This window comes from Schistocerca serialis, chromosome 4 (genome assembly GCF_023864345.2).
Source record: "Schistocerca serialis cubense isolate TAMUIC-IGC-003099 chromosome 4, iqSchSeri2.2, whole genome shotgun sequence".
Lineage (NCBI taxonomy): Eukaryota > Metazoa > Arthropoda > Insecta > Orthoptera > Acrididae > Schistocerca > Schistocerca serialis.
Window position 1 is genome coordinate 345,473,577 of NC_064641.1, and position 16,043 is coordinate 345,489,619.

Sequence of the window (16,043 nt, forward strand, 5' to 3'; positions counted from 1 at the left end):
AGACACAAGTCTGAAATGAAACAACAACCAAATCCGTTGGCAGAAGCTGGCTGCCCCGCAGAAAACAAAGGACAGTCAATCTAATCTGCCAAAAAGGTTATGGTCACTTTTAGGAATGTTAATGGGGCTGCTCTTTTGGATTACTGTTCATTGGTAAAACAACACTTGGCAAGTAGTAAACAAGTCTTTTGGGCTTACTAGATAGAAAAAATTGTTTGTATAAAAAAGATCAACATTTATCAGGTCAATAAACTTTTCTTCAAAGGTGCTTTGAGAAGGGGAAAACTGAGGGAATTGAAATACAAATTATTGAAAAATATGATCTTTTCATCAGATCTGGTAGGCATATTGCCACATCTAATGTTACTCATTGCAGGACAATGTTTTGTTTCCAAAGAAGTAGTTAGGGCAGCATTAACTGTGTATTTTATAGATTTTTCAGACTGACAATTCTGTGATAGAATACTGGAAAAACTCTGTACAAAATGCACCAACCTAAAACAGAGCTACATAAAAAAGTGCATGTTTAGGGTTCTGTACCTCAATAGATAAGAACTGAACCCTTATAGAATCGCTTTGTTGTCCGTCTGCCTGTCTGACTGATTGTAAAAATCCCTTTTCCTCAGGAAAGAGGAAACATATCAAGCTGAAATTTATGTCATACACAAATCAAGTTTAAACTTATGCCACACACTAAGGCATATGATTCCTTGGCAGTGTAAAAAAATGAAGCTCCTAAGTCAATGCATTCAAAAGATATGGCAATTTATGTCACATATTTTGATACATGCAAACTCACTCATTAAAATCTATAGGATACTTTTCATTAGCCTAAAATAATGAAACTTGGCTCAAAGGAAGATTTTGCAGTACAACCAAAGCAAAAAATTACAAAAACTGTAAATCTGTAATTATATCACATGAAAAAAATTGTCATTTGTTATCAGACTGTCTGTCTGTTCATCCACCTGTTAAGACCTGTTTCACTCAGGAAAGGATAGATATATCAAGTTGAAATTTATGCCATATACTAATGTTTATGGTCCCTTGGCGGAAGAATAAATGTTAGCTTCTAAGTCAATGCAATCAAAAGGTATGGCCATTTATGTTACATATTTTGATACTCGGAAGCTCACTCATCAAAACCTATACCGTAGTTCCCGTTGATCAACAATGATGAAATTTGGCAAGAAGTGAAGTTTCATGGTCCATCTAATGGAAAAAAATCTGAAAACTGTTAACTTTTAATTACAACACAAGGAAAAAATATTTCTTTTTTCATTTGTTATCTGTCATCATACTGAAATTAAAACTATCGTTAGTTCTCCATTGACACTGACAGGGTCACAATGGTGAAGTCTGTGCATGTTTGTTTCATATACAACTTGAAATGCCATATCTACATGCATCAACCACTACTGGATATCTGATGAGGGATAAATCCTGAAACGCATCATATGAGCAATAAAGTCAAACGTCAGGCAGGAAATGAGTTTTACCATTGCAACCCAGTCAGCCTGAATGGAGAACTACTGATTATCATAATGGTTACCCGCCTCCTGCATGACTTTATGTTACATATATACTGCAAAAATTAAAACATTCTCGAAAATCTTAGAATCCCTGGGACCAATATCTTCCAAGTATCAGTGGTCGAGATGGAATGGATGAACTGTCTATATACATAATTAAGTTTGTACAGAACCCTCAGTGCAAGAGTTCTACTCACAACTTGCCAATTATTATTCTTCTTTCTTCGTTTGGGTCATCTAAGGACGATGCACAAATTTCAATGCTTCCTTCTATGTTGTTCTTTCTTTTTCCTCCAGTAATGTTTCATCTTTTCACTATGTATCCTTTGTCTCTCCTCAGACCGTTTTGGGCCTGTCTTCTTCTCCCTCTCTCTTGCCTTGAAATCCTTCCATTTTTAACACTTTCCTCTTGAAAATCTCTCTTTCTGTTGCATCTTTTTCACTTAGGTTGTTTCTTTGCAAATATTTCCTATCTTCTTGAATCCAGGCTATCGTTGGCTTCTTGTCCCAAAGATATTTAAAAATCCCTTTGGTTAACCTGTTGCTGTTCATTCTGTATAAATGTCCAAAAAATAGCAGTCACCTCTTTTGTAGTGTTTCATTTATGTTTTCTATGTTGCGATAAACTCAGGGGGGTCGCAGTGAAGTGATAGACGGTAAACAATTGAATAGAACAGAAGTGATATCTGGCATTCTGCAAGGAAGCGTCATAGGCTCTCCGCTGTTCCTGATTTACATTAATGATCTACGTGATAATCTGAGCAGCACCCTTAGATTGTTTGCAGATGACGCTGTAATTTACTGTCTAGTAAAATAATCAGATGATCAATTCCAATTACAAAATGATCTAGAGAGAATTGCTATATAGTGTGAAAAGTGGCAACTGGCACTAAACAAAGAAAAGTGCAAGGTCATCCACATGGGTACTAAAAGAAATCCGATAAATTTTGGGTATAAGATAAATCGCACGAATCTAAGGGCTGCCAATTCAACTAAATACCTAGGAATTACAATTATGAGCAACTTAAACTGGAAAGACCACATAGATAATATTGTGAGGAAGGCAAAATAAAGACTGTGCTTTGATGGCAGAACACTTAGATGATGCGACAAACTCACTAAAGAGACAGCCTACATTACACTTGTACGTCCTCTGCTGGAATATTGCTGCGCGGTATGGGATCCTTACCAGGTACAATTGACGGAGAACATCGAAAAAGTGCAGAGAAGGGCAGCACATTTCGTGTTATCAGGCAATAGGGGTGATAGTGTCACTGACACAATACGCGAGTTGGGGGTGGCAGTCACTGAAACAAAGGTGGTTTTCTTTGCGACAAGATCTATTTCCGAAATTTCAATCACCAACTTTCTCTTCCGAATGCGAAAATATTTTGTTGACACCCACCTACGTAGGGGTAAATGATCACATAATAAAATAAGAGAAATCAGAGCTCAAACGGAAAGATTTAGGTGTTCCTTTTTCGCACGCACCATTCGAGAGTGGAATGGTAGAGAAGTAGTATGAAAATGGTTCGATGAAACCTTTGTGAGGTACTTAAGTGTGAAATGCAGAGTAGCCATGTATATGTAGATGTAGATGTAATATTATTCATCAAAGACTTTTAGCTGGTGTGTCTCCGCCCCCCCCCCCCCCCCTCCCCCCCAGTTGAATATTTCTGACAAGCATGATTATAAATTTCAGTGCTGCACATGAGCATTTCATGGGTTACTTGGCTGAATAAATGCTCACTCGCTTCACACTTTTTTAAAGGAATGTAATACTTTTTTTGTCATTCTAACTGCACAGTCTGTAATCTATGAAAGAACTAAAATAAATATGAAAAACTAACCTCAAAATTTGGTCTTTTTTCAAGGTATGTTATCCTTTAAGATATACCAAAGGCAAATGTACCACTACAATATTAATTAATGGCATAAATGGCTGGTCTTCTGGGCCTGAAATTTTTCTAAGGGCTAGTCCTCCGTGTTAAGTTTTGAATGCAAGGCTAACACTCCATGATTTACAAAATTCATCACACATTCTCACATGTAAGGGGAAATTTACTTTGAAAGTTATACTTCTCAAACCACCACTATTTTTCTGCAACCTGTTACAAATGTGAACAATTGTGACGTCATGCTCCTTAAAACAAGGCCCACAAAAAAGACACGTCGAAAGCAGTTTGTTGTTACAAAGTATTGCATACTCTTTGACACATTTTGCTGTCAGCAGGCACTTGTGTGTGCACTGTGTTTTGTTGTTGTAAATGGTGCATTTTCTTTGCAACTAAAGTTTTATTTTGGTGTTATTCTCTCATTTACATTTTACTGCTGCACCATTACTCTGCAATAAAATTCTTTGTATGAGTTATCTGTTCTTACCTGTCAAAATTAGAAAAATTTAACTGAAAACTAAAATAATGGAAAGTTCCCAGAGGTCTACAAGATAACCAGAGTTTTTCCCAGATTTCTCCTAGATAAAAAAATTCCCACATTTTTCCTGGATTTCCTGGTTGTCCTGGGGTGTATACACACTGCAAATGCTAACTTAACCAGCAGTATCACTGGATCTCTCCCCAGTTTAGAATGTTGGGAGCACTATGAGCAGTCCTCTCCAACCAGCATGGGATTTCGACAATCTACCGCACCAACTGGACAGTATCTGGCACAACATCCCTCAGGCATCCAACAATTCTATCAATCAATGTAAAGCCAAATAACTGCTAGTATAAGGGCCCAAGGTGGACCATCAAATTACTGACTCGCTCTTTCTCTTGAATAAATCATCCAATATTTCTGAAATTGTAATCATTTGTTTGTCTGTACATGAACATCACATTTACTGATTCTCACCCCATACAGATAATTCCTCCATAGTGCACCACCTTTTTGCCTTAGAGAGTATGTTACACAGAAGCTGTTTACACTGTTGAGCATACCGACAAGTGCCCCTTATGAAGTTTCTTGTCAATGATTAACCAAAGACCTGAAAAAACAGTAACATTCTGAATATAAACCTGAGAGGAGAAACAATTTACACTGTTCATCACTCAGCCTTAGTGCAGCATAGAAAGGAGTGAGGTATTCAAATGTAAAAGTCTTTGACCAACTATGGAGTGATGTAAAGAATGCAATTGATACTAAAATTAACTTGAAACACAAACTGAAGTCATATCCACTTGAAAAGTGCTTCTGTTTTACAGAATAATTTCTGAACGTGTTTAGTTTGGTGTGTGTGTGTGTGTGTGTGTGTGTGTGTGTGTATGTGTGTGTGTGTGGTGTGTGTGTGTGTGTGTGTGGGTGTGTCTTGTGCAACAAGAGTGTTTTTTTGTTGTTGTTTTTTTTAAGAGATGAAGAGAGAGACATTGAACACAGTTAAACATAAAACAGTGTTATGCACAGGCAAAAATGAGAAAAGAAAGCCTTACTAAATTGTGTAACTGGTCAGCATGTTGTCAAATCCAAATAACATGCAAATAACTAACTGACTAAAGGATGACAGGACTATTGGGCATGGGGATTTTTGTGTAATGTTTTTGCATGCTCTCTATTGAAAGAAGTAGCATGTAGATTTTGGTGATGAGAAGAAGAATAGTCTGGAGAAACACAAAGAAGACAACAATGGAGCAATGAAAGAGGTGTTATGTAAGCTGTATATTGGAAGTTGTTTTGAAGTAAGTAGAGTAACATCTCCATAATCTGATCATTAATAGGTATATTGGTCTTTTTACATACATTGTTGTTTCACTACTTCAGTTATCGTTTATTTACAAATTTGTTAATTTAATAAGAGTAGATTGAGGAGAACTATGTATAAAATATGTAGAGTTCTATGACTGGAGATTTTTGATAAGATGTCTATGTACTGTTGAACTAAAAGTAAAAATAAATCCCTATTGTCCATAAAAGAGAAAAAATGAGAGAGAGAGAGACAGAGAGAGAGAGAGAGAGAGAGAGAGAGAGAGAGAGAGACTGAAAATAGCTTATAAATCACTGGATTGGTTGTTGCATAAGGATGATAGTTTAGATTTGAAAGTAGATGAGCATTATGTTTAACTGTTATACTGAAACACATATTTTTCACATACACTTATAATCAAATTCACAATCTACACTCACTGACTTTATTTAAAACTTATAATGCACAGTAGAGCTTGTGAAAAGTGTAGAATGTTGCCTAACTGGTGACACACTTACTTGGTGATAAGTCGGATGATACCATTTCTGATACAAAGTCACTGAGAGAAGAGTATGATGAGCTTGTGCTCTCAGCTCCTTCTGAATCAGAACCACTTTCATCTGGAACAAACAGTTTCAGCACAAATAAGACACAACTAAACTATCAAATAATTACAGTTTTTATGTTTTTATTATATGTTTTTTATGTTGTGCTGTCTCCGAGAATAATATCAGATAATATTTCAATAAAATTAATCGTAGTATAATAACAAGTTGTTTCTACAGTCGCTTATGAAAGCCAATAAATTTGCTGTGACACTCAAACTGGCAATGAAGTGTATGAAACAACTTTGCAAGCACACATCCAAAAACTAAAATAGTGCATAATAGTACAAGCAATGTTTGCTATGTACATACTGCACCCTTCAAAAATTATTATAGGAAACATAAAATGATCTGCAAGTATGAATGTATGATCATACATATGTGAAAAGCCAAGCCTAACAGAAAAGATGAAACTTACAGGTTTTTTTTAAAGAAAAAAAAAGGAGAGAGAGAGAGGCTTTGATAGATGAATGTTTCCCTCCTTCAGCCTTCTTCTGTGGTGCAATAACCCTCCACATACACAAAAAGATGAAATCAGATGGCGATGCTTCCTCCTGTTCACTAATGTACTGCAGCACTAACACAATTGTATAGAACCCTTCTGAATTTGGGATGGGATTTCTCCTGTCACATAAGTTTACCTCTTCCTGATGAATAACTCCCCTCTGCATCACTGTTTCTACAATATCATTACCAATTAGTTCATCAACTTCATCAGTCGCTGTCCATTCTGTGAGTTTATCTGCATCAACATCCTGACAGTCTGGTACACTTCTGAGCAATGAAGTACCATCACATCCATCTCTGATTTCAGTTTCACACATGAATTCAAAGTTAAAATGTCCATCTTCATGATCTAAAAGAATTCTCCAGGACCTTAAAAGTGATACATTGAGAATCTCTCCCCACACTTTGACAAACCACCTTAGGGGACGTCTAGCCAGTCAGTCCTCTCCAGAATGGTTACACAGTCTTTATTATTATCAATTGCTCATATCAGCAAACTAGTATGATGGCAGCGATACTACTACTTTGGCATTTCAAGGATGCTCTATTACACTGGCTGACAAAGAGCTGTCACATTTGATGATAAAAATAATGCTTTGATATCTCCAGCTCTGAGTTCGTCACTGGCAAGACACAATAGCACATTATCAAAAAGCAACAGATCTTTCCTCAGTAAACTGTTGTCTCTCAAATGTTTCTTTAGAGCTAGTATAAAATATTTCTGAATTCATCCATGCTTTCATTTGGTGAATGTAACATAGGGGCAGTGATTCCTGATTTTTCAGGTTTTTGAAAGCACTAGGTTGCTGTGATTTCCCTATTGATGTAAGCTTAAGTATGTGGTTGCCTGTTGCATTACTACAAGCCAATATGGTAGCCCGTTTTTTACTTTTCTCATATCTGGGTGCTGCAGCGTCCTTTTCTGAAGCAAGTGTTTTCATAAGGAGCATCTTGTAATTTAAACTAGTCTCATTTCAGTTGTACATCTGTTTGCCAGAAATTCCCCTTTGTCAATTAACTTCAAAAGGTTGTCTGTAAAGAATGGCATAGCCTCTTTGTCAGTAGATAATGGTAACTATTTTTTCCATGGAGCCAACGATCCATCACTGGCAGTAAATTCTGAATTTTCTCCTCCTATTTGGTACTGAAACTGCAATTTTTTTTATTTTATCCTTTTTTTTTTCAATGTTGGACCAGTAATGAGCACACCTTTTCCTCTTAAATATTCATGCCACAAAAACAAAGCTTCTTTATGCTTGCCTTTCAACATTGTCTTCCTAGTTTGGGAAACACACAATATCTCAATTTATGCTACATCTTTCTCGCAGTCCCAAACAGCACTTTTTCCTAGCCCTAACTCCAAAGCAAAAGTTTTCGGTTCTACCCCAGAAATTGGTCTCATTACGGCACATAGTTTCTGATTCACAGTCACAACAAGCTTCTTTTTTTTTTTTTTTTTTTTTTTTTGGCTCTTTAATTAAAACACAAAGGACAACACAAAACAACAATTTAACAGTACACAGACTCTCAATGTCTGATCAGCAAAAACAAAACAAAGAACACTGGGCTGCCAACAGAGCTGCTCTCCAAGTGTGTTCATTGTTGGTTGTGAGTGCTGGAAGAAGGCTTCCATGTATCATTTGTTGAAGAGTGGTTCTGGTAATTTATTCAGTATCAATAAAATCTTACAGCTGTGATTTCAGATGTGGTACTAGATGAAAGATGCACAAAACATTTTGATAGGCCACATAACATTGTAGCTGGTGCCACTTGCTAAAGCTTTGGAAAATTACAGCATGTATAATAAATTAATCTTCATTTTATCACGGAAAAGTATTATTATGATATTAACCCTTTACCTGCTCTGGACGTGTTAACGTGCGCGCCTTTGTACCTGTCCCTGTGTGCTCTGAATGGGTTTACGCATGTCACCAGTCCTTCTACCTGGTACTCTGAACGTATGCCAGGTAGAAGGACTGGTGTCGTGTGTAAACACGTTCAGAGCACACAGGGACAGGTACAAAGACGTGCACGTTAACATGTCCAGAGCAGTTAAAGGGTTAATGAAGTAGGTCACACAGAACTGAAGCCAGATAGTCATGAGCCATACAGTCAAGACTCTACTCCACACCATGCCCAGAAATCATTAATTTCATTACAAAGTGACTGTAACCTACAAAGACTTAGACTTAGATGTACAAAAAGTCAGTGTCATAAAATACTGCAAGTGTGTGTGTGTGTGTGTGTGTGTGTGTGTGTGTGTGTGTGTGTGTGTGGTGGCTTGTGAAACATGTAAGTAGAGATAGAAGTAAAAACCACCCCACCATCATGATTTAGCAATTTTAACAACGTAGATACAAGAAGGAAAAAGATCAATTATTGTGAAATAATTGTGTGTCAACAACCCTCAACCAGAGATGCTATGCAGTGCTGAGTAAACTGGTCACTGATGGCAGCTGCAGTAATTTCAGAACAAGAGTCTACAACTATCTGAGTAATGTTTGGGAATAATATGTGAAGAGAGCCACTGTTCACTTTAGCTGTCACCTGCTACTAAGCCTCTTTAAGGCTTTTACTGAGTCCTGCAATCACATTACATGAAAGTTACCTAGAAACATTTATGAGACCAATGTTTTTGTAACCAGCAGTGATTTGGATTCCCTGCCTAGCACAGATGTGGACTTATCAGCAGCTGCAGGCTGCTGCCATAAGTGGAGTCACTGCCAAGATATGAGTGTCAAGTGGCACCACCTGGTAGCAACCATTTGGCACTGAGCCTGTGTCCAGGCTCATGGCTCCCTCACTACTTGCTGTATTTGTAGCTGTTCATATCACACCACTGCACAGCCAAGTTGATTTAGCTTGTTTCTGGTCTCAAACGGTTACTAATTTGTAATTGTTGTACTGATTCATCAACTCTGCTATGTCCCAGTCTTGTTAGTGTTTCCTTAACTTCATGAACTCAGTCTACTGCAGGGTTATAGGAATGTGTGTTTGTTACCCAGTGGTTCAGTGTACCCACCAGACCAAGTGACGATATACATGTTTCTTCCAACACCACACATGATAGAAAACTAGTAATGAGGAATTTTTCACTATGCCATTTCGTTTAGTGAACCACAGATCCTGAATTTGTCAAGTCGTAGTAGCTGCAGCAGCAGCAGGAACAGCACACACTGCTGTTACAGTCTCTCTAGAATCAACAACAGAAGGCAGCTGCTGTGTCTGCACCTCTCCTTCTACCATTCACTTCTTTCAATGAGGTAAGTGAGAGTTGGGAGGTCTGTTTACAGTGTTTTGAACTGCACAGCACGGCAAATCAAACTTATGATCCTGCACGCCACAATGTACTGTTACTGTGATCTAGCAGTAAATTGTATGAAATGGTGCAAAAATTACACACAGTCTTGGATCCCAAAACTTTGAAGTTTTCTGAAGTTTGTCGTTTGCTGACTGAATACTACAGTCACCAAAAGCACTTCATTGCAGCTAGGTTCAAGTTGAATCGCTGTGTTAAGGAAACTAAGGTATGGGCTGCTGATTTATAAGGCACTTGCAAGTGTGATTTTGCCTCTCACAAGTGTGACACATCTTACATACATTTGTTAATTTGGGACTTTATAATCTGCCAGGTTCCAGATCATGGGGTTAGTGTAAAGGTTTTAGAAACTTCACATCCAACTTCGAGTGGTGTGTTGAAAATTGCTAAGGCATACAAAGTTACTGTCTTGGCACAAGCTCTTTTTGATGATTGTTATGGTTTCGACATTGATAGGAGTATTAATTGTCATCACACCCAATGATCACCTGATGATCCCAGTCAAGGTCATCATCTGAGTGTCAAGTAGTCAGGTGACACTGGCTTCAGTAGCTAATCACCATTGCACTTGTCACTCAACTAATGACTCTCAGTCAAGGCCATAATCTGGTTCACCAAGCTCTTGTGCACCTAATGCCAATAGATTCAGTGGTTGGTGCTTCCTCACCTTCCACATCAGTGAATGCGCAAAGCTGAAAGTGATTTGTTCACAATCAATGTGTCCCAAAGCAAGCAGTGGCTCCTGACAAAGTTTCCTCTCCGTTATTGTATGAGAACTCCAGCAAAAGCCATGCTGTAAAATCACATCCAGAGTGTGGCCTTCATCATCAACAGCATCACTGCCTGTACTGTAACATTATCTGTGTTGTTTGTCATCAGCCAGGACACCTTTCGAGTGTCTGCTTCAGCAAGCAGGTGTCAACTTTGGCTACTAGCAAGCTGCATGCTATCCCACCACTGCCAGGGACAACAGCTGATGGGATGCAGCATATCATGTTGCAACTGGATGTCAGTAGGGTGACGGCAGACTTCCAGCTGGACACCAGCTCAGCTGTGTCCCTAATTAATGGGGATACTTACCGGCACATAGGCTCCCTGCCGCTGTGTGGACCAGCACACAAAGTGTTGACGTACAACAGCCAGTCAGTCCTACTGCAGGATCAAATCAGGGTGCAAGCTAAGTACAAAAACTTAGCTCAGCAATTAACCTTGCTTGTAGTTAATTCTTGGATGACTACTAACATTTATTATCTTGACACTTTCACACTTTTTGGGTGCCAAATTCAGAATCAGGTAAATCTAATTTCTAATGCAATACTATTAACAAAGCTAGATGTGTGGTGCAAAAATTTCAACAACTATTTGGACCTACCTTAGGCACACATCTCTTTGAACCATTTGGCAATACCTAAGTTCGGTAGGGCTCATCTGATACCGTTTGCCTTGTGCAAACATGTTAAGGCAGCACTGGACAGACTGCAGCATCTAGGTGTTATCTCTCCTGTCTTGTCTAATTAATGGGCAATGTCCATGGTTACTGCACAAAAGCCTAATGCATCACTTTGGACCTGTGGTTATTTTCAGTCTACCATTAACGCCCAAACAAATGTCCATTTGTACCAGTCCCTAGGCAAGAGGTATTTTTAACTAAATTGATTGGAGGTCAGTATTTTTCAAAAGTTGATCTCACTGATGTGTAAATTCAGTTACTTGTTGATGGGTCTACAAAACAGTTTCTGGTGATTAATACCACATTCGGCAGGTACAGATATAACAGATAGTTATTTGGGGTACTTCTGCAATTTTTCAGAGGTATCTAGAACAGCTCATCCGGGGCATCCCTAATTGTGACAATTATTTGAATGATTTGTTAGTTATGGGGGCCACATGGGAGCAGCACTTGTGCAATTACATGTGTTGTTTGAGTGGCTGCAAGCCAATGGCCTACACAGTCGTCTCACCAAATTTAGTTTCTTTCAGCCGAGAGTCAAGTATTTGCACCACAAAATAAGCGGAGATGGGCTTACACCCATACAAGATCATGAGACTACCATTTTTATTTTACTTGGCAACTATTTGGGCCACTTATTAAGCACAGACAGGCTTACACCCACACACGACCATGTGACTGTCATTATTATTTTACAAGTGCCTAAGAATCTTAAAAGAATTGCAGTGTTTTCTGGGCAAAGTCAATTATTACGCCAAGTTCATTCCAAATGCTGCTCATATTTCCCACATCCTTAAGTAGTTATGTAAAAAAGGGTGCTCCATTTGTGTGGTCAGAAAAGTGTACAAGAGCATTTGTGAAACTTAAAAAGTGTCTTAGATAAGCCGCTTCTTTGGCAACGTTCCAACCAGGCGAACAATTAATACTGGCCACAGGTGTGTCTGACTGTGTTGTTGGTCCCATCCTGTCACATAGATTTGTTAACAGCATGAACAACCTATTGCATTTGCAAGGTGTTGAACTCAGCACAGCATTTTAGCTTACAGCCACATCCTGACACCCAAGCCCTTTCAAATTTCCCATACGTAGTGCAGATGTCAACATCCTCCAGGGTTAAGGCCTATGCCTTATCTACAATCTTTGCTATACAAGGGGGCCCAGTTACATTGGTTTCTCACAATGGCCCACAATTTGAGGCTTCGGAATTTAGTATTTTGTTGACGAGAACCACAATTTATGGCTTCAGCATTCCAGGATTTCTGAAGGCAAAATTGTTTTGAGCACCTGACACCTCCCTGCTTCACTCAGTATCCAATTCAGAAACCAAGTGGTTGGTCAGAATGTTCAAGTCGTAAATGACAAAAATTTTGACATTGGCGAACTCAATGGATGAACTCAACAGCTACCTGGTCATGTACTGATCCACCCTTGCCAATGGACATAGCCCGGCCAAGATTCTGCTTGAGTGTCAACCATGTACATTGTTTGACTTCCTGCATGCTCACTGTAGGCTCCATGCCTCCTGCACCACACTGTATTACCCTGCTGGCTCTCATGATGTTTAGCCGAAATACCAGGTGGACCCAGGATATCATGATTTGCAGTAGGGGCAATAGATGTTCAAGGTGGTGATCGGCCAGGAGCAGCTGGTCCATCACTGCAATCAACTCCACCCACAGTGTGACATGTCACCCCTGAATCCTCCTCAGGCACTGATGGGGCAGCAATGGTGGACTCATACCAAAACCAAACCAGCCTCTGGGCCTCCTCCTTCCCCCTCTGCCCTTTGCCCCAGTGCAAAGCATTGATGGGAAGTAGGTACTGAGAAGCAATAGGAGCAATTGGGTGGAGTTGCCACCAAGATAAGCACATCACATGGTGCCACCCACTAGCAACTGTTTGCTGCTGAGGCTGTGGCCTGGACTCATGGCACAGCACACCACTTGCTGTACTTTCTAGCTGTCTTTCTGTCTTGAGTGTTTACTAGTCTGGGATTGTTGTATTGCTACACAGACTTCACTACCTTCTGGACTTCCACTTCGTGAAGTCCATCTATTGAAGACTTATAGCAACATGTATTCATTTCCTGGTGGTTTGGATACCCACCAAAGCAAGTGAGGATAAACAGTTTCTATGTACACCACTCAGAACAGAAGAAATGTAGGTGATAGACTCTGTTCAGTTTTGAAGAAATTATTCCTAACAATGGACACCCTCTTCCATAATGACAGTGATGTTGAAGGCTGTAAATAACAACAATATTTTTATGAATATGAGTGTGAAACAACAGGTCTTCTCTGACACCCACAATACTTGGGTTTGAATATTCTCAACCCATTCAGGTCTTTATTGGAAAAGTAACTGATAGCCCAGTATACTTCATATAAAATCTCATTGAAAACCATTAAGGATTTGTACGAATATATTTACAGGAGAATTCAGTTTGTTTTTGACATGAAAGTTGGCCGTGCACAATATAAGGTGTGTGTTCAAATTTTTTTGCCTACCTCTGCAATAAATGAGTTCTATTAAGATAAAACAATTCTTTTATTTATACTTCAGTCTAAAGACTTGATATCTTAGTTTCCATACATGTGTCCAATAGCTTTGCTACTGCAGTTAACATTTCTTCTGTTCCAAACAGTATATTTCAGATAAACTCTTAAAACTGTATGGTGCTGGCAAAATAGCATTTATTTTGTGATCTGAGGCTTTCCTGGTGAATGTGCTGTATCCAAGGTTCTCGAGTGTCCAGCCGGATCCAATTGTCAAAGTTCCACGATATTTCTGTGAATAACTGTTCCACCATCATCAGGTGGTGCTGATGGAATTCCATCAGTACCACCTGATGATGGGGGAACGGCTATTCGCCGAAATATTGTGGAACTTCTAGGGGACTAATGACCTCAGCAGTTGAGTCTCATAGTGCTCAGAGCCATTTTTTGTTAAGAGGAAGAGGAACATTGGGATGGAGTTGGGCTATTGTTCACCAAGGCAGCAAAGGAAAGCTTTCTAGAATGGAAACCTGTGTTCAGTAGGATCAGGACTGACAGATTTAAGATGAAGGTCTGAAAGATGACCAGATCTGGCTGGACACCTGAGAACCTTGGATACAGCATTTATTTTGTCTCCAAAACAATTATCAAAATTTTTCTACATCTGTTATGTATGCATAAAATAGCTTAATTTGATTTCCCCAACACTAGAATAGTCTTACACACACTCACATTTTTCTGGGAAAAAACTGATGGGATTGATATCACATACCCACAAAGAGAATTCACAAAGACTTTATATCCAGCATGGAAAAGACAGAAGACAGCAAAAAAAGAAACACTGACAAAAAGGAAATTAGGGCCATAAAGACAGAAGAGTGCCTGCAGAATTACACAGGTATATTCCATCTCACTCTCTTTCTAGCATCTCTCTAATGATTTTGATTCTGAGTAATTTTACAAATTTTCATTTTGCCTACACCAGTCTTCCTTTCTTTTACTGTGGTGCTTTCCAAGATAAAATCTGATTTTGTGAAGATTTTTCTTGCATTTACAATTTATATTATCAGAGACTTGTTCAGATTCACTGGTTTACCTGGTTGCCATGCAATTCATCCTCCTCAGGGGGTACCGCCTTAACGTAGCACTGTCTGTGTGGGTGAGGAGGTTTGTGTGCTCTGGATCCAGAGGACTATGCCAGTGGTAGTGTAGCTACCAGCAGGGCTACCTATGCCAGACAGGCTAAAGGGGAGGGGCCAGACCAAGTGTGTCCCACAACGACCTATCAAAAACTTGTCTCCTATCCTTTTCCTATCCCTAGCCCAATCTTTTTCTTTTCCTTCCCATCTCCCCCACTTAACTGATGCTGGCGATTAAAATATTGGTAGGGGTGCGGACGAAATGCCAATACCTTATGCCAAACATCTGGCAAATCGTCAGTGCCTGGGTGACAAGGTGGCAGCCCCACCAAGGCAATCAGAAGTGGTGGGCCAGTCACCCACCCTTCTTAAATAACCTGATTACTGAAACCGAGACAAGAATACAAAACCAGATAGATAAACTGGTAACAACCTTTGGCATGAAAAGGAAAATGAAAATTGGATTTTGGAATATACGAACCTTGAGGGAGAGTAGCAAGCTGAAACAAGTGACAAGGGAAATGAATAACGATATGCTTCATATCCTGGGATTGAGTGAAGTGAAGTGGCCAGAGTTTGGTGAAATGCAGACATCAGATGGAATTACATTTTTATATTCAGGATGTTAAGAGGACCGTGCGGTTAAAGGCGCTGCAGTCTGGAACCGCAAGACCGCTACGGTCGCAGGTTCGAATCCTGCCTCGGGCATGGATGTTTGTGATGTCCTTAGGTTAGTTAGGTTTAACTAGTTCTAAGTTCTAGGGGACTAATGACCTCAGCAGTTGAGTCTCATAGTGCTCAGAGCCATTTTTTGTTAAGAGGAAGAGGAACATTGGGATGGAGTTGGGCTATTGTTCACCAAGGCAGCAAAGGAAAGCTTTCTAGAATGGAAACCTGTGTTCAGTAGGATCAGGACTGACAGATTTAAGATGAAGGTCTGAAAGAAGATGCTCATCCAATGCTATGCCCCCACAGAGACATCAGACATTGAGAAGAAGGAGGAGTTCTATTACCTGCTATGAGAATTGTAAGGAAAGTGAGCAAGAAAGATATCCTCATTGTTATGGGAGACATAAATGCTAAGGTGGGAGATAACAACGAGGGTTTCGAACAGATAATCGGGGTACATGGCTTGGGTGAAATGAATGATAGGGGGGAAAGATTTAGTGACTTCTGCGCAAGCCATGACCTTGTAATAGGAGGGACTTTGTTTCCTCATTGGAGATGTCATAAGATAACATGGGTGTCTCCAGATCATATTACAGAAAATCAAATTGACCGCATCGCAGTATCCAGGAAGTTCAGTAGGAGCCTGGA

General features: G+C 39.4%; 1 protein-coding gene across 1 annotated transcript in view; it reads right to left on the reverse strand.

The window, feature by feature from the left end:
• The window catches only part of LOC126474447 (MAP kinase-activating death domain protein), a 596,268-nt gene that overhangs the window by 399,751 nt on the left and 180,474 nt on the right, over positions 1-16,043 (reverse strand). The window contains exon 15 of the mRNA XM_050101918.1: positions 5,730-5,831. Within this exon, the coding sequence (XP_049957875.1) occupies positions 5,730-5,831 (102 nt within the window). The remainder of the gene's footprint in view (positions 1-5,729; positions 5,832-16,043) is intronic.